The following is an 18,882-nucleotide window of genomic DNA, read 5'->3' as shown; positions in this document are numbered from 1 at the left end:
CTGAAACTCTGGTATCATATTGGTACTAAGGCCAAACACAATGCATAATACAAAGTCTGCGCTAGAGGGAGTCGTTTTAGGAGTCGGGCCAAGAGCTAAAACTCTGTTTCAGACAGAGGGTGAAAACAGCATCAGTGAACACTTTGAGAATGACCAAGTTTATTATAAATATTCCAGCTGGTAAACCTATTCTGGTATAGCCCAAATCAAAATTCTCAATGTGTAAATGTCCAAAATGTGTGCAGCATCACTGATTATCCTTTCTCTTGCACCTCCCTATATGCAGAAGCCTTCCGTTGGCCAGAAAGGGCACAGTGTCCAGTGCTCTCTACATGGCCTGGCTGGAGGCACTGTCCAAGGAGCTGCCGCCCATCCTGCTGGTGCGCGGAAACCACCAGAGCGTCCTCACGTTCTACTCTTAAACACACAGAGAAGAACATCACGTTTTTAAGCCTCACATCCCACTCTGCTTCTGGGAGCAGACACATGTATACATCCCAGTTCCATCCACACCTAAAGGTGCACCACATACACTTCAGAGACGGTAAATACAAACACAGCCACTGGTGGAAGCAACGCTGGTAATACAAATTGAATGAAGGAAGAGAAAATTGGTTGACATGTGTAAATGCTCTACAAGTGACGGAGGAATGTATGGGTTGTGGTGGGTGGAGGCTAAAAGGTTGCCCATTCTGCTCCTTTCTTGATATTTATTCCAAGATGTCAGGATTCTTCTCTTGTAGCTCTAGTTACTTCTAATTTCCTCATGAAAATGTCATTTTTGTTAAAGTTGATTTCTCTCAGGCTCCAAACCAGTCGTGTACAATCATCATATTGTTCTCACAATATTGAATACCTTGATGTCATACTTGTTAAGTTAATTGAAGTTGTGATACAGCAATAATCACCCTGTTGTTTTCCTTAAATGTTGGGAGAGAACCATGCAGAATGCTTTGCAACACCTTCTGAAGCCTTATGGATGTGCCTTCCAGCTGAATGAGATGAACTAATTCTAATCTCTATCCAGATTGACAATACTTTGGTGAATAATAGTTAGTTTTATTGAGTTTTTAATGTGATTCCTTCTTAGTTAAGCTCTGTATTTATGCATATGGGTTGCATGAATTTAATGAAAGGTGTCCACTTGATTGCATACAGACTTTCTATGATATTTCTCTCTCCCTCTATCTGAACCCTAATCAACATGCTTATATTGGGCCATTGTATTTAAATTGTTAGTTTATTTTCGGGTCTTCCTTTTCAAAGCTGTTGAATTCTTAAGAAAGTCTCATCTACTTGACTCAAGAGACAATTTATCTTTTAGGCATAGCCCCTAAACCATGTGTATATGGTTCTTAAATGTAACTTCTTGTCTTTTTAAAAGATGTGAATCTAGTTTGTCATTAGCCATGTCAGGTAGACAGGCCAACTCTCCCCTGTAGCTATTGATTGACTAAATGATGCTTTTCTTTAAACACGTTTTTGTATTTCTGTGTCTACATGTATGGTTCTTTCTATGTAAAGAAATCACTCTACCCAACAAGTTAGTTAAAACCTTGCCTTAATGCTAGAACTAGTCTAGCTCTTAATGCTAGTCATGAGTTTCTGTTCTCATATAAGCCATACTGGCTGGATGGTGTGTGTGGGTAAATTCAGATAGCAGTCCATTAGTAACATGTTTCTGACATGCATATTGTTTCCATAGTCCACCTGCATTAGTCAATTGATATAGCTTGTTGAAGGTCTGTGAGCTGCTGGTTAAAGTGGTCAATCAACAGATGGTTACATCTTCCATTTAGTCAACATCATTGCCACAGTAGCCTTGAGTTTCGCACTCATGCATGTCTCTGTGGCTGTTTGGTGAACTGCTGGTCCCCCATTCCCACAAAGCCCAGGTGGACAGAGAGAAAGAATAATGGGCAAGCTTCACGATGGGAAGACTTGCTGACAGGAAGAATGTCATGTTAGAATGTCTCAAGACTGAGTAAAGATATACCTCTATGCATATGAGCTTGTGTTGCATAAGCACACGTAATAGAAGTCCATCGCTTCATCACATGAAAAGATCTACTTGCTTCAGTTCATTGAGGTGGAACTCAAGGCACATTTCTTTCCTACAGGAACACTGGCCTGTGGACAACAAAAGGGTACAATGACTTCAATCAAAGACATTTTGAGACTGTTTCACAGTTTGAAACACTTATGTTCTAAATAAACCAAATGTATTCCCTGCTCTACCGTGGTCATAAACAATATTCACTTGGCGAGAGGCTGCAGATAGTTTTATATAATAACCACACAGCTCTTGCATAGTCATCCTAAATTAAAACAGGTTTCTGTTGTTACTAAGCTGCTACTGCTTCTTTTTGGGCTGGTTAAATGAACTTAATTTAAAGGTGTGTGTGTGAATTTCAGAAGTTAATGCAGATATGCAAATTACCCCCATTCAGCACACATTGAGGCAGAGACACATCTGGATGAGTAAAAATGTTTGAGGGGGGAAAAAAATATGAGGTGAAATAATGTTTGTCCCAGATCCTTAGTTCCTATTCATGAAAATAGAAAAATAAAAACCAATGAAGAAAATGGTCAACACTGACCATAACAGGTAGTGCACGGGAACCAAAACACAGTTCAGAAAGAGGGTCTATTGTGGTTATTAATTATTGTATGGTAAAGAAACGGCTACAAACCCACTGGATAAAACAGGGTTCTCTCTATTTGTTTTTCTGTTTCCCCCAGAAACAAGCAGTTGTAGCATTTAGCTTGATCATTACATCTATTCTATCCTTTACTGTATGCAAAAGTAGAAGAGGAATTTGACACGATGCTTAGCTTGGTTGAATGTACTGTATAATGAACACTACTGTTAAGAATTAGTATCCATCGTGTCCCCTTGTTTTCCATTGTCTTTTATATGAGCATTTTCCTAAATAGACTGTAGACTTCAGCACAATGCAGTGTACAGTTTAACTGTGCTTTAAGCATTTATACAACTGCTTCACTCATCGCAAGCATCAGTGTGTGTGTATATACTATGAGTGTATATATATGTGTATATATATATAATCTCCAGTTACATACACATTAACCACATACACAACCAGCAAAGTTTTAGAGCACCTCCATATCCAGTTTTTAACAGAATTTAAGACCTTAAATTTACATCCTAATCTGAATTGAGCAGCCAAACATACTCCTGGCTTTTTTTCTTAAATGGAATTTTCTTTTTTTTTATTTGCTCCAATCCCTGGTGCAGATGATGGGCTTTGGTTTGGTATCAGTAACACTGCCTTTGTACAGAGGCTTTGTAAGCACCTGTATAGGATTTTTTTGCATTAACCTCCAATCCTGCAGGATAGTTAATTCCTGCAAAAGGCCAGTTTTCTATGAAGTTTACCTGATCTTTTCTTTTTTTTATGAAAAAGTTCATCTTTACTTTTGTACAATTTCATGCTATTCACTGGAGTTGAACTGCTCAATAAAAAAAAAAAGGGAACATTTGAGGTGTTGTAAAACTTTTACCAGGTAGTGTACACACTCTTGCTCATGAGTGTTAAATATACCCTAAGTAGTTTCCAAATATGCGAGCAACTTTCAAACTTTATAAAACTTTGAAGGCACAGTCAAAGATCATCTTTGGTTTAGTTGTAGCATACAAAAGCGCCCCCTAAAGTCATGATTTCTTCTCAGTCCTGTTAAGGTTGTACCTGTAGAAAATCTGAACACGGTACGCATAAATAATATTTCAAAAGAAGAAACCAGGTCTAACATTCCACAAGGAAAATTAATTGTTATCAAATGATTGCAAATTCTTGCATAATTTTCTGATAATACAAAGTGGTAAAAGTACAGGGATTTCTTGTATCTTAACCATTAAACCAAAATATGATGTCATTTCGTATATATCACATATACTGTTTTTCAAATTTGTTCCTAAAATGCATTAGAGGCTGAAAAGGTTTCAAAATACCTGTGAGCTAGTGGTAGACTCTGACATTTGGGGGCACTGTTGTGAACTATGAGTATTGTATATTTAGAGTCTATTCATCATTCTGCTGTGAATCACTCACTCTCCCTCGCTGTCAGAGAGCATAAATACAAACATGAACACGGGTTTCTCTATATTTGTATATTAAAGGAAAAAAAATGCAGCATATATACATATATATATATAATATACCTATCTATACACATATATAAATGTATTTGTCCAACCTGGAGAAGATCTTTGTCTTGTGTCATTAAATGAAACAAAAGACCTCCTGTCAACATTTTACTACCAAATAATAGTGTTTGTGTCTTGTTTCCTTCACTTCTGTCCTGATAAATAGATTCTAATGATATACTGTGTTCTATAAAGAAACCAAATGTTACCTGTACTCATGTCAGCCTCTGTGTCATTTGACATCTCCTAATCGTAATTATCTGCCAAAGCCCCTTTCCTCTCCAGTACCCATCTGTCTTGTGTCAAGCTATGATGATGGGTAATAGTGTAAAAAATAATAATAATAATCATAAACTGGTCTTAATGGTGATGGCTCTGTTGTCCACATTGCAAACTTAAACTAACCTGTAAATAAACTTTGTAATCTAATGACATTTATTAAGGGAGTGGGAAATGTATGTCAAATTTCAATATGGAGAACAATATTTATTTTAGTTTAGACTTTTCTCCACATATATTTCTGTCTAGACTATTTTAGTTTTAGTTGTAAGTTCATTTTCAGGTTGATTTTTATTATTTTGTTGCCTTTTGATTTTGGCAGACTCTTTCTTTCTTTGTGTATTTTTTTCTCTTTGATTTAGCGTACTTCTATCTTTTCAATCCCTTTTTAAGAAAAGACGCGATGACATAAGCAGATCAAGATAATGTTTCTCCTGCTTTCACACATGTGGATGGAATCGACCTAGCCAGTTATAGCTGTAATGTTTTGATACACTGTACTTTAAACAGTAACATATGCTATTTCTAACATTTTAACATATATGATTACCAATACTTTGTACATCTTTATTGCAATAAATACATCAAATGAAGTTAAATTTGAAGTCTGCTTTTTCCTCAAAAGTGTAGTAGAAGTACTTACAAATTGATAAAAGCAAGGTATCTGTGTCAGGTTAATTTAGGAAGCAGAAGGACCCACGATGAAGAGACCAAAGCTTAACAAAAAGTGTCCTTTTAATAAGGCAGGGTTCTTTACAAGAACAAACAAAATCCAATAACTCAAAAAAGGCTAACAGTAAAAACAGTAGAAAACTCACTGGAGAAAGAGGAGAAACAGAGGTTGTGGTGAGACAGCCATATAAGCGAACAACGAACTGACGAAGGGAAACACAGAGACGTACAGTATATACACAGGGGAGGCTGGGTTAATTGGACACAGGTGAAACACCTACAGTCAATGAAACACATGAGGAACTGGTGCAGACAATCACATGGGCATGAAACAGGGCAAAGACAGTAAGTAAAGGTGGGAAACACAATGAGCAGAAACTACAAAATAAAACAGGAAACAGAACTCGGGGAGAAAACATAAATCCCAACACAAGGAAAACAAACAGGCAAAAACAAACGGATCTATAAAAACAAAACTCTCTGTATTCAGGAGGCAAAGTCCAGAGACTGAGTGTCCAGAGTAAATAAGTTCATAGACATGACAATCTGCCTTCCAAAACAAATGGATCAACTACAATAAAGATCCTTTCAAGAGGCACTTTATTAGGTATATCACACAAACGGCTTTGCCCTCAAACAGCCTCATGTTTTTCAGATTGGGTCCAATCCTGTCAGATGTGTGCTCTCCTCTTACTCTACCCACAGATTAATGTCTCAGTGTACTGTGCACATCACTGCAGCATTGTGAAACCACTGGAGGTCAGCAAATCCCATTGGTCCATACACTCAGTATCAGTTTTTCTTTTGTAGAACCACAACTGGCACTATAATAACAATAAGTATCGCACACAGAGACAAAATGATTAAGCAAACAATTTTACAAAGTTTTTTTCTTTTATGTTCTGCTTCTTTCTTCTTCAGTAAAGAGTCAAATCCTGGTGTGTAGAGATCCTCGAGCCAAAAGTCCATATCTTTAGGAGTCCTCTCTTCCTCCTGCAAGGAAAATTTAAATATTTAAGAACGTCAGGAACTAATAACTTCTTCATTAATACCTCTATGTTGCTGATATGCAATGATTGCTATGGATTATATGAAGTTCTTAAAATAGCCTTTTTAGTTTTAACTTTATTAAAGATTTTCCACCTGTCAACCCTCCTTATTTGACAGATTCAGTCTAAATCAGTTCTTTTTATCACAACATGGTGAGAGGCCTGTTATTATACAACACTTTTCTTATCATGACCACTCAAAGCACTTCACATTTCAATTTTGCTGTTCACTTATTCACATACATTCTTACAGTGCATCTATGTGCAGCACTTATATCACACACTGCCAGACAGAAGCAATTTGGGGTTCAGTATCTTGACTAAGTGCTCTTCGGCACGTGGAACAGGGGAGATGGATTGAACAACCAACCTTCTGGTTAATGGACGACCCGCTCTACCTCCTGAGCCACAACTGCTCAACAAGAAGGCTTAAAATTGTCACGTTTAATATGTCAAGTCTAATCATGATGGTATTAACCTATAAAATGCCCATAATGTGTCGTCTTTTAATTGTAATTTAGATACATATAATAAAATGTAACCAAAATAAAGAAATGAAATGAAAATTTACCGGATACAAATGCTTCCACATTGTGCATTTGGAGCCACAGTCTGCATAATAGCTATCCTGATGAAACACCCATGGGACCAATCATGTTTCTGTCTCAGCTGTCAAACATGATGTTTCTCTTTGTTTTAATAATGTCAAATATCAGTGAGATAAAATGTGTAGTGAGACTTTTTAGTTTGGTCCATGTCACAACCACTAACATGGAGGAGGTGGGACTTATGAACTGTAGCCAACCACCAAGGGGAGATTGAGACACGCGCTTCATTTTTGGGGAGCAAAAATAGGAAAAACAAAGCCCTATACTTCTGAATACATGGTATTAATCACAATCCTATATATATGTATATATGGGAATTCATGTTCTGTTTGACTGCTATGTGTTTGTTGTATATGAGTTATGTTCAGAGATGACTGGCTCTCATTGGCTGGGAAACAGGGGTTTTGTTATCAGGTCAGGGGTGAAGGAGGAAGTAGAGTGTTGGAGGAGATGAGTGATGTGTTGGAGCTGTCATAGTGACAGATAAGGAGGGGTTTCAAGTTCTTTTGGTGTAGGTTATGGCAGACAGTAACCTGTATAACGATCATAAATAAAGCTGCATTTAAAGAGAGAAGTCTTGTGTCGTCTATAAAGCAGGGACATTACAATATATATATATACAGTCAATGGGTTGAACTACCCCTCAGTCGCCCAGTCACCCCCCAGGAACTTGTGATGGCTGGATTGCAGATTGATGACCAGGAGCTAATGGTGGCTGAGTGCAGACTGGAGACCTGTAGCTGATGTTGGCCAGACCGCTTCCTGGAGACCAGGAGCAAGAATTTGCTGAAGGTTGGCCAGGGCTGGATGGTTCAGGTTTTGCTTGTTTTTGAATTTTTGTGATCTTTTCTGTGGATTCTCTGTAAGCTTTGCTTCGCTGACTGCCTTCCCATGTCATGATCTCTGCAGGCATTAAAACTGAGACAGTTGATTTGAACTTGGAGCTTTGTCTGAATCCCGCATATGAGTCTCTGTTCCTGGTCCAGTCATGACTTCATGAACACAAATGTATTTATTTCTGTCAATGTCAATTTTATTTATATAGCACATTTAAAACAACTTAGTTGACCAAAGTTGTTCACAAATACAAGGTACAACAAAAAGACAGAAAAACATATATCATATATATATCAGAGTAAAAATAATTAAGTAAAATATAAGATATACAATCAAATCAAATAAAATCAGCTGTGATAAAAACCAAGCCAAGCCAAGATGAACAGATTTAGTAATGATTTGAAGTGTGCTAGAGAGGGGGCAGATCTAATGTGGAGTGGTAAGTTGTTCCACAAGTTTGGGGTGGCTACTGCAAAGGCTCAGTCACTTCTGGTTTTGAGTCTTGTTTTAGGTAAGTCCAGGAGGAGCTGAGTGGCTGATCTCCACTCCCTAACTGCAGTGTGTGTATGTAGAAGTTCGGCTAAGTAAGGCGGTGTCAGTAAAAATTTTAAATAGATCCTGTGACGAACAGGAAGCCAGTGCTCTGTTTTTTTTCTAGTCAGGAGGCGAGCAGCTGCATTTTGGATAAGCTGCAGACATTTAATAGATGATTGGTCTAAGCCCACATACAGGGAATTGCAGTAGTCCAGTCGAGAGGTTATGAAGGCATGGATAATCCTCTGTAGAGCCTTTTGTGGGAGATAGGCCTTTACCTTGGCTATGAGTCTTAGTTGAAAGAAGCCACACCTGGCAACTGATGAAATTTGCTAGTCAAATTTAAAAAACCTGTCAAAATGAACACCAAGGCGATGTTCACGGTAGAGTGAATATTAGGAGCTAGAGGGCCAAGGGTGCTCACATCCAGCAGTTCAGAGTGTCCAAATACAATAACCTCAGTCTTATTCCCGTTTAATTTGAGTAAGTTTGAATTCATGATTCGATGTCATTTAGGCAGTCAAACAAGGGCTGCAGTGAAGTCTTAGTTTTAAGGTTCAGGGGCAAGTATATTTGAATGTCATCCGCAAAGCAGTATTTTTCTGACGTTCTCCATTACACGTGGCATTTATTGCACTTCTCCTGGGAGAGTGATCCCTCACATGTGGCTCTCTCTGAGGTTTCTACATTATTTTTTCCCTGTTAAAAGTTTTTTTGTTAGTTTGTCTTTACTCTAGGGTTAAGGGCAGAGGATGTCACACCTTGTTAAAGCCCTATGAGACAAATTGTGATTTGTGAATATGGGCTACACAAATACAATTTGATTGATAGATTGAAAGAGACATTGTTGATGCTAGGGGCAGCATATATAGGGAGAATAGGACAGGGCCTTGAGGTACACCACATATAAGTGGGGCCATCCCAGAGGAGTAGTCACCCAGGTTAAGTGTTGAGTATGACTGTAACCACCTGAGTGCTTTATGTTTAACCCCACAGAGTTTTACAGACGTGATAACAGGATTGCATGATTGATGGTGTCGAAAGCGGCTTTCAGATCTAGGAGCACTAGGACAGCAGAGTCTCCTGAATCAGTAGTTGAAATCAAATTGTTAAAAACTCTTGAAAGAGCTGTTTCAGACTTTGGAGAAGAAGGGCAGTTTAGAAATGGGCCTGAAATTAGAGAAACAGAGGGATCAAGATTTTCTTTCTTTAGCAAGGGCTGTACAACAACACGTTTTAAAGCAGCTGGGACACAACCAGAGAGAAGACAGGTGTTTATCAGTGACGGAATGGATGGACCAACAGTGTCAAAGAGTTCCTTGAGAAGACGAGCAGGCATGCTACAGAGGGGCAGTTTGTGGGTCACAGATGGTGGACCACCTCGGATGGGGAGGAGATTGAAATGCACTCAAACTGACCCACAACAGCTGAGTGCATGTGAGGGATAGGGGGGGCATGGTGTGGGTAGAATAGGATGACAGGTGTGGGTAGAATAGGAGTAGGATTACAGGGGTTTGTGAGAGTATTCAAAATATTCAAAATAAAATATTTTTAATATATACAAATATTATGTGTATGTGCCCAGAATAAGTCCTCCATACGTTTCTTGTGCCTAGTTTCTTATGCTAACATTTTGGCGTTGGTGGCAGCATTAACAAAGCAGTAATTTGCTGGGTTTGTTTTTTGATACTTTGAAACTGCAAGAGCAGCTTTGGGCCAGAACAACAAGGCGGAGAGGAGAGGATCCAGTTCATTATTGTCTCCTCAGCTCTCCCAGGATGGGGAAGAGACTCAGAAGGAAGAAAAGGACAAGCGCATATATGAACTGGAGCAGCAGTTGCAGAGGTTCCATTCTTCATCTTCATCTCCAAGACCTTCCAGCAGTGATATGGACAGTGTTGAGTCAACTGCTATTGAGACCGAGGGGGGGACATGGGTGGTTTACATCCAACAAAGTGAGAAGGTACCAAAGTTTTCAGGTAATTTAGACAGAACTCACTCTCCCACTCTGGAAGAGTGGATTGAACTGATTGAGAGTCATATCCAACTGAAACCTACTAAAAAAAGAGAAAGTAAATTGTGTGTATAACCATTTAGAAGGGGCAGCCCACACAGAGATTAAATATCTGCCTTAACAGGAGAGGGCGACTGTTAGTGGTCACTATATATTATGTATATAGTGTATGTTACACATTATATCTGTACACCATTAAAAGAATAGTGTCTGTTTAGTTCCACACATCAGCATTTCTAGCCATTCATTGATGTGCTATTAGAATGGGTGACACAAGTAGAGGAAATATATGGGGATGCTGTGGGAGACATCTTAAGACTTGGGGGTGACAATTGCTCATATTACTCTGTTAGCGTTTTTATATTTTTCCACCTTCTGGTCTCCTTGAATCAAGTCTACATTAAAATATTCTGCATAAGGCATCAGCTGCTGCCTGACTTCTCTTTTCACCAGCTTCCAGAAAACTTCCATAACAGAGCTGCCATACTTAGGCTATTTGGAGTTGGACATCACTAAAGTGGGATATTTTATGACACATGCAGGGGGGTCCTAGTAGTGAAAGGCCAAGGTGATCCCCAAATGTGGCAAAAGAAAATGCAGACCCCAGGGGTACTTGGAATGAAAGTGATAAAAGGATTTTACTATGAGTTGTTTTTGCAGTAAGATCCCAGCCTCTTTGATGATAAATGGTAAATGGTTTGTATTTATATAGCGCTTTTCAAGTCTTGATGACCACTCGAAGTGCTTTACTGTGCAGATCCCACTGTAATGGAGGCCCTGGCCTAGAGAGAAGCCCTCAAACACTGCCAAGTGGAGTAGACTATTGCTAACTTTTGAGCCCTTCAAAGTAAGAGTGAAAGGTAAGAACTCCTTTTGTGTAGTGGCGGATACATTAACAATGGTCCCGGAAACATGTCCCATGTTCCTTCAAAGCAGCACATGGATATTCTGATTGAGTTGTTAGGGCCAGAGGAGGGTGTACTCCTAGACCCTAGTACTCTCCTTTTGTGGTACATGTATCACTAATGTTATGCTATTCTGATGTTTGACTGACTCCATGTAAGGTTATAGCCACAGTGAGCAGAGCAACTGTGATATCCGAACTAACCTCCCATGTTGAGTTGAGCAGTGATTCCAGTAGCAATGAATGTACAGCGTCTGTGTTCCCTCCAGGAGCTGAGGCCAGAAGGCCTCCTGGGATATGCCTGCCTCAGTTTGAGGGGCTAGACAGATCTGAACAATAGCAAGCATCAGCAGTGCTCAGTAAACATCACTCGCTCTTTGTAAGGGATGGTGCGGATGTAGGTTGCACTAATTTAATTAAACACAAGATTCCCCTGTGCATCATCCTTACTGTTGCATCCATCCTTCACAGTATGACATGGTGAGAGATCATAGAAAACAACTGTTGGACAGTCAAATAATCAGGGAAAGAAGTAGTCCCTATGCATTGTACTGGTGCAAAAGAAAGATGGTGGAATAAGATTGACTACTGCCACCTGAATGCAAAGACCAGGTGAGTTGCTTTCCCTTTGCCAAGCATTGAAGAGTCACTGGATGGATTTGTAGGGGCTGAGTGGTTCTCCACTTTGTATTTAGCCATTAGCTATAATCAAGTTGCTGTTTCAGAAAAAGACAAGGCAAAGGCCGCATTCTGTACTCCATTTGGGTTATTTGAGTTTAATAGGATGCCCTTTGGTCTGTGCAATGCTCCTAGCACTTTTCAGAGCCTTATGGAGCACATGTTTGGAGACTGCCGGTATCAATCGCTCTTTACTGTATCTCAATGATGTGACTGTGCTTTCTTCCTTGATTCAGCAGCATGTGGTTTGGCTGGAGGAGGTCTTCTCTTGGCTAAAGAAGCAAGGACTCAAGGTTAGTGTCATTTTCTTCAGCGACAGGTGAAGTATCTGGGCCATGTAGTGTCGGCTGAGGGAGTTGAGACAGGCCCAGACAAGGTAGCGGTTATGAGAGAGTGGAGGAGGCCTAACAACCTTGCAGAGCTCCGATCTTTTCTAGGGTTTGCTAGTTATTATAGGTGCTTCATAGCAGGATTTGTAAAGATGGCTGCTCCATTGCACCATGTGGTGGCACGACTGAGGCCCGGTTCCAAAAAGGGTAAGACACCCAGGAAGCACCTAGCCTCAGCCTGGACAGCGGAGTGTGAAGAGAAATTTGGCCATCTAAAAAATGCACTCTTCACTGCCCCAGTGTTGGCTTATATAGATTTTCAAAATCCATTTGTGTTGGAGATAGATGAAAGCCATGCTGGTCTGGGGGCAGTACTTTCTTAGGACCATGGAGTTAAAGCTGTACAGCCAAAGCTAAAGCTTTTATGGGCAGTCTGCAGGCCTCTCTCCCGCATGAGATCTTGACAATAGACTTCACTGTTAGAACCAGCCTCAAATTGCAGAGAGAATGTATTGGACCTGACAGATGTGTTTTGTAAATATACCCAGGCCATTCCCACCAAGGATCAGCAGGCCAGTACAGTAGCAGATGTTCTGGTGAGACATTTGTTCCATTTGTTTTGGCCTCCCGACTGCATCCATTCAGACCAGGAGAGAATTTTCGAGAGTAACCTGATCTGATAGCTATGCAGGGTCTATAAGGTCTAAAAGTCAAACATCTACTTATCATCCTCAAGGTAATGGCCAGTGTGAACAATTTAATCATACTTGGGTTAGGGTTAGGGTAATGATTTGCTGCACAAACTGCCCCCAGACCAGAAGAGATATTGGCCATGGCACCTTCCTCAGTTAACCTATGCATATAACACCACAGTGCATCAGTCAACTGGCATGACTACTTACTTCCTAATGTTTGATCGGAAGCCTCGCTTGCCTGTAGTTTTTTTGTTATGGGCAGGGGTAGAAGAGGGGGAGGGGGGCCAGGGGAAGGACTGGGTGCAGGAGCACCAAGAGTCACTCGATGAGGCATACAGCCATGTAGGCCAGTGGTTGGCTGTGAGTAGGCAGTACTGGGATCAGAAGCAGGACCACCAAGTGAAGGATCCTTCGTTAAGTGAGGGAGACCTTGTTTACGTCAGGAATCATGGGTTGAAGGGTCATAATAAGATTCGGGGTGCCATGAAATGTCCGCTGAGGGAGTTGAATTTGCTTTATTACAGTTAATTTGTGTGATTTATATGTAAGTTTGAATGATTAATGAACTGATGTTATTCTTCTTTACATTATAACTTGATAATTTCAGAGGACTGTCAAGCTATCGGTACAATATTCAGAACAAAGTTTCTGAACAAAAGCTCAGTAATTCTGTTCAGTATAAAGCATTGCAGCAACAAAACAAATTCTGTGCTTTTACTTTGAAGACAAATTGCCAAACAGGAAGTGTTTCTGTGAAAGTTTGTTGCCATGAAAGAGATCTGCATGATGTCTAACTGTGTCTATGTCAGTTCGATATGGTGAAACTAAAATACTGAAATTATCAACATGACCTGGTCGTGATTTTCACTTTTGGTTTGACCCAGTTACCGCCCACTGCTTTAGTTTATCCACTTGGAACTGGTCACCTGTTTATTTTCCTCTCTTTTATTTACAGCGCAACAAAATATTATATGTTGACAAAATCGAATTAAAAGACAGCACAGTCTAGAACTCTAAATTCCATCATCTTTTCAGCTGTGCATCTGCCTTTCTCTTTTGGCATTGCACCAATCCATTTCCATACTTCCATGCATCCTTCCAATCAACCACTGCATCTCTTCATGCCCCCAAATTACCTTTAAATAGTTGGTGAGGTTGCCATGGATTGTTTGAGTGTCAAACTCCCTGACAGTCCAAGAGGGCTTGGACTTCTCCTTATCCGTTTTGTCCATCGATCTTAAGTCTGTATACAGAGGGTTCCTTTTAATGTTGGACTTCAGAGTGACTGGTGTGATGTGCTTCTCCAGGTATCTGTCCACAAAGACCACACCCTCTGGGGATGGAAGATATCTGTTTTCACTCTTTATCCTGTGCTCTCTCTGTGGAGACAATGAGGCCTTGAACTCTCAACACATGCACCTGTACTTTTTCAGTACTTAGATGATATTATATGTACAGGTAGCCAAAATAGTTTTTTTCTTATGTTTGCATTAAATACTCTAATGTACACTATCTATCTATCGATCAATCTATCAATCTTTGTGTATATATCTACTTCACTGACAGTAAGTACAAGTGAGCACAACCCCTATATAACACACCGGAGGGAATGGATAAACTGAAAAGGCATATGTTTTCTTCACTTAAAAGTAAAAATACTGTTACAAAATATATGTGTGTATTAATATAAGTGAATGTGACAAAGTTGTTAACAAAAAAGACTTAATTACAGCAATAAGAGTAAATGTTTTTCATAACATCTGAGTAAGAGTGGCTGAGAAATATTCCATACCTGGGAGTAAACCCTGTTCTGCCAGTGTCTTTGACTGGAAATAGCTGAGCCAACCTGGAACATTCCATGGGTGGCTGGCAGTATCCTTACATCAAGCTGGAGGAACTTCTCTGGGTGGTTGTTGTTGGGCAGAACAGAGATGTCCATCCTGGCTCTGTTGCTCCACACTGTTTTACCTGCTTGCAGTCTCACTGAATGGACATGCTCACTCAAACCTGAAAGCTCTGTAATAATTCATGAAGACCAAGATAGTTGTGACCCCGTATCACTTGCAGGTGTGTGTAACCCAATCTGTCCATTAAAAGCCTGGAGGGTGGGGTGGGGGGTTGAAAGAGGTAGAGAGAGAGAGAGAGAGAGAGAGAGGGAGGGTGAAAGAAGTAGAGAGAGAGAGACTTTGGTTACTAATCATTCCCTGATCCTTAATTTTATTAAACATCACGAAATGATGTGTGAGCTAAATTCAGTTTACATTCTTTAAAATAGTGTGCGTGTGTGTGTGTGTGTGTCAGTAACATGGTATCCTCCTTATAACACTGATTCTCATTGAGTTTTGTTGTATTATTGGCAGTGTTTGTGTGTCTGTGTGTGTGTGTGTGTGTGTGTGTGTGTGTGTGTGTGTGTGTGTGTGTGTGTGTGTGTCTGTGTGCTGTGTGCTGTGCATTAGCAGTTGAGGACGTGGGTCTTGTAGAGGCGGTTCATCTGCTACAGGAAGATGAAGGTGAGGACTGTGTGAGCTCCGAGACGAGCGTAGTACCGAGTGAAACCTTTCCACAGTAAGAAGAAATACCCTGAGTCGAATAGCACCTGATTGGACTGAGAGTACGATGCCAGCTGAGCTGCGTTCACCAACACCGCTCGGGCCAATGTTGGAACACACCCCCTCCACAGCATTAAAAAATTGCTATAGCCCCTCCTCTGGTCTGGAGGGAGAAGTCTGTTAGCCTTCATCCGGATCAGAGAGACCTCTGCTGGTATCCCCAGAAATGCTCCAGCTGTCATACCAATGAGAGCCTTGAAAAGGCCTTGAAAAGGAAGTTTGGCGGTTGTCCGTCAGCTCCCATCATCTTCTCAAACAGGATGGTGTCAATTTCCAGACAAGTCGTCATTTACATCTCCTGACCATAGACTGTATGCTCCTGACGCAACAAACCAGCTGACATACCGGTGGAAACTGGTTTTATATTGATGAGCCTTCGTTCCCTGACCATTGAGCTTCATCCTGTTCTTCACCAGATCCAACAGCTGAACGAACACTGTCAGCCCCCAAACAGGAACTTAAAGGCCTTTGGAGAAGTCCATGTTTCCTCCAGGTGGGTCGGAGGTTAGATTCAACTGCCTGTGTGCCTCTGGACAACTCTGCAGCATTACCATCAAGCCTCTTCTGTGCAGGTTGAGGAGCAGGCGGAAGGGTCTCTCTCTGCCAGGGCTGGCTCACAACCCACCTGTGGTCGTCTCGGCATATGCTGACGATGCTAATGTTTTTATCCATACACTTCCATTGTTACTCAGATGACACCCAGCTATACAGCTCTATGAAGCCTGATGAATCTAATCACTTAGTTCAACTACAGGAATGTCTCAAGAACATCAAGGCGAGAACTTCTTACTTCTAAATTCAGACAAAACTGAGGTCATTGTAATTCAATTCAATTTTATTTGTATCGCGCCAAATCAAAATATACATTCTCAAGGAACTTTACATAGAAGGTCAAGATCTTAATTTTTTTTATAGAGAAACCCAACAGTTCCCACAATGAGCAGCACTTCGGCAACTGAGGAGAGGAAAAACTCCCTCATTAACAGAGAGAAACCTCTAGAACCAGGCTCAATGTGGGCAGTCATCTGCCTTGACCAGTTGGGGTGAGCAGAGAAAAATGGGCCTCTACTTTATCACCAATGGGACAGGCTTTTTCAAGTCCAACAACCGTCTCCAAGTATGTCACAGTGGCTTGTCCAAATTCACACTTGGCAAGGTTCAAAGTAAAATTGGCAGCAGCAGCAAGCCTTTAGAACACCACCTCCTGCTGAGTTATGTGTTGAGACCAGGTAGAGCTGTAGATGAGCACATCGTCAAGATATGCTTCACAACACCTTATTTACTAGATGCTGGAATGTGGCAGGTGCATGCAGCATCCCAAAAGCCACAACTGTGTACTGACAGAAGTCTTCTGGAGTCACAAAGTCAGAGATTTCAGAAGCCCTCTGAGTGAGAGGGACTTGCCAGTAGCCTTTAAGGAGGTCTAACTTAGTGACAAAGGCTGCAGACCCAAGTCTGTCCATACAGTCATCTAATGAAGGGAAAGGACAACAATCAGGCTTGGTGACAGAATTGACCTTACGAAGGTCTGTACAAAAGCAACGTGTATTATCAGACTTATCCACCAGCAGGCATGGGGAGCCCCATGGGCTAGCACTAGGTTCAGCAATGCTGTGCTGCAACATGTAATCTACTTGCTTATGTATAAGTTGACATTTTTCAGGGTTTACTCTGTAAGAATGTTGCTTAATAGGCGCAGCATCACCTACATCAATGTCATGCTGGAGAACATTGATGCATGTGGGCACATCAGAGAAAAGGGCAGGATGTTTACAAATCACTTCAATGATGTCAGATCTATTTGAGGAATCCAAATAAAAAAGTTGAACATCCAAATTGGCCAAGATTTCTGAATTGGGAAGCCTACCCTTCATTCTTCCCTGGGCTTCCCCCAAATTCTGCTCGGCCAGTTCACATGCCCTGCTACATTTAGACAGGAAGTAACAAACAAAGTCTAACAGATTGATGGAAAAAATTAACGTAGAAACATCAGAGAGAGCCACATGTGAGGCATCCCTCTCCCAGGACAGACAGAAGTGCAATAGATGCCACGTGTAATGGAGAACGTCAGACAAATAAGAGTGATTACAGCATTGGTTGAATAAATAGTTTGTAGCATGATGGAAGGTAAACTTTCAGAGAGATTCTTTCGTATGCTTCTAGTGAATTCTATTAATTCTATTTTTCCTTGTGCCTCAGGATCACCAGGGCTCAACTCGCCTGCCCTTTCTCCTGCTCAACCTCAGCCAGCCATCAGCCTGTCACCTGCCTGCCACAGCTGACTTTCTAGTGAAAGCTGTAGAGACAGGAAGAGGCCTTGAAGAGCAAGCTCGATTAAACACAGATCTTCCCTTTTGCTCACATTGTTCACTAGCAAATTGTATCTTATGTGTCCTGTCTAAAGCCAAGTTAAACATCACTTGAAAAATCTAAAACTGCATTACAAAGTTAGGATCCTGGAAACATTACCACAGTTGTAACCAACAAAGCACAAACTTTGAGAGAGAGAGATGGAAGCTTCTCAGGTTTTTTAAAGGCCAGTCAGCAGGTGCCAGGTAACTAGGGCAGGAGGTAAGGAGGAGCTCAAGGTTGGTTGGAAAACATGGCACAGAACAAGTTTTGGGATATAACAGGTTATTAGCTGTTTGATATATGAAGGGGCTTGATTGTTAAGGGTGAAGCTGGGGGCCAAACTAACACCATCCAAGGTGACTATCTGTTCAGACAGAGTACAATGACCTCAGTTTTGTCTGAATTTAGAAGTAAGAAATTTTGGGTCATCCAGGACTTGATGTTCTTGATACATTCTTGAAGTTGAACTTAGTGATTAGATTCATCAGGCTTCATAGAAAGTTACCGCTGAGTGTCGTCTGCGTAACAAGGGAAGTATACGTGGTGCTTTCTGATGATCTGTCAAAGGACAGAACCTTGTGGAACTCCATGACTAACTTGCATGTGAATGGAGGGGTCATTGTTGACGTTAACAAATTGAAATCTATCTGATAAAATATGATTTAAACCAATCTAGTGCAGTTCCTCTGATCCCTACATGTTGTTCTAGTCTCTGTAGCAGAATCTTATGATCTATGGTGTCAAATGCTGCACTAAGATCCAACAGGACGAGTATACAGACAAGTCCATCATCTGATGCCATGAAAAGGTCAATAGTGACTTTTAATAGTGCTATTTCTGTGCTGTGATGGATTCTAAATCCACACAGTGACCACATGGGGCAGTGGACAGCTACTGAGGGTGCCTGGGGAGCAGATGTTGGGGGAGTAAGGTGCCTTGACTCTAGCAGATCCAGGTCTGGTCCATCCTATGGTCCAGGTATGTTTGTCAGACAGATGTGCCTCTTTTCAAACAACAGGTCCACTAGTCCACTTCTTCTCCTCCACTTCTTCGGGTTAGAGGAATAGATGGGTCAATAAACTCTTTTTTGCAGGTATCTGTGACTCCAGAACTGCAGGATAACAGCTATTATTATCAACAATAATACTGATTAT

The 18,882-nt window shown here is 40.8% G+C and overlaps 2 protein-coding genes and 1 pseudogene across 3 annotated transcripts in view; 1 reads left to right on the top strand and 2 right to left on the bottom strand.

Moving 5' to 3' along the window:
- slc12a2 (solute carrier family 12 member 2) overlaps positions 1-5,040 on the top strand; it is a 49,982-nt gene extending 44,942 nt beyond the window's left edge. For both annotated transcript variants that reach the window (XM_020081908.2, XM_020081907.2), the window contains one exon: positions 287-5,040. In XM_020081908.2, coding sequence (XP_019937467.1) covers positions 287-422 — 136 coding nt within the window. In that variant the 3' untranslated portion in view covers positions 423-5,040. The remainder of the gene's footprint in view (positions 1-286) is intronic.
- A 745-nt stretch (positions 5,041-5,785) lies between these two features.
- Positions 5,786-14,835, bottom strand: minar2 (membrane integral NOTCH2 associated receptor 2). Its single transcript, XM_069513346.1, has 3 exons — positions 14,560-14,835; positions 13,904-14,146; positions 5,786-6,112 (listed from the first exon to the last, which is right to left on the bottom strand). Exons 1-3 carry the CDS (start codon positions 14,704-14,706, stop codon positions 5,912-5,914), a joined length of 591 nt encoding a protein of 196 aa, XP_069369447.1. The 5' UTR covers positions 14,707-14,835; the 3' UTR covers positions 5,786-5,911.
- A 384-nt stretch (positions 14,836-15,219) lies between these two features.
- On the bottom strand, positions 15,220-16,963 carry LOC109643938 (mitochondrial 2-oxoglutarate/malate carrier protein pseudogene; annotated as a pseudogene).
- Positions 16,964-18,882: the final 1,919 nt, after the last annotated feature.

Source organism: Paralichthys olivaceus, chromosome 18, assembly GCF_024713975.1.
Source record: "Paralichthys olivaceus isolate ysfri-2021 chromosome 18, ASM2471397v2, whole genome shotgun sequence".
NCBI lineage: Eukaryota > Metazoa > Chordata > Actinopteri > Pleuronectiformes > Paralichthyidae > Paralichthys > Paralichthys olivaceus.
This window is presented reverse-complemented; position numbering and strand designations above follow the sequence as displayed.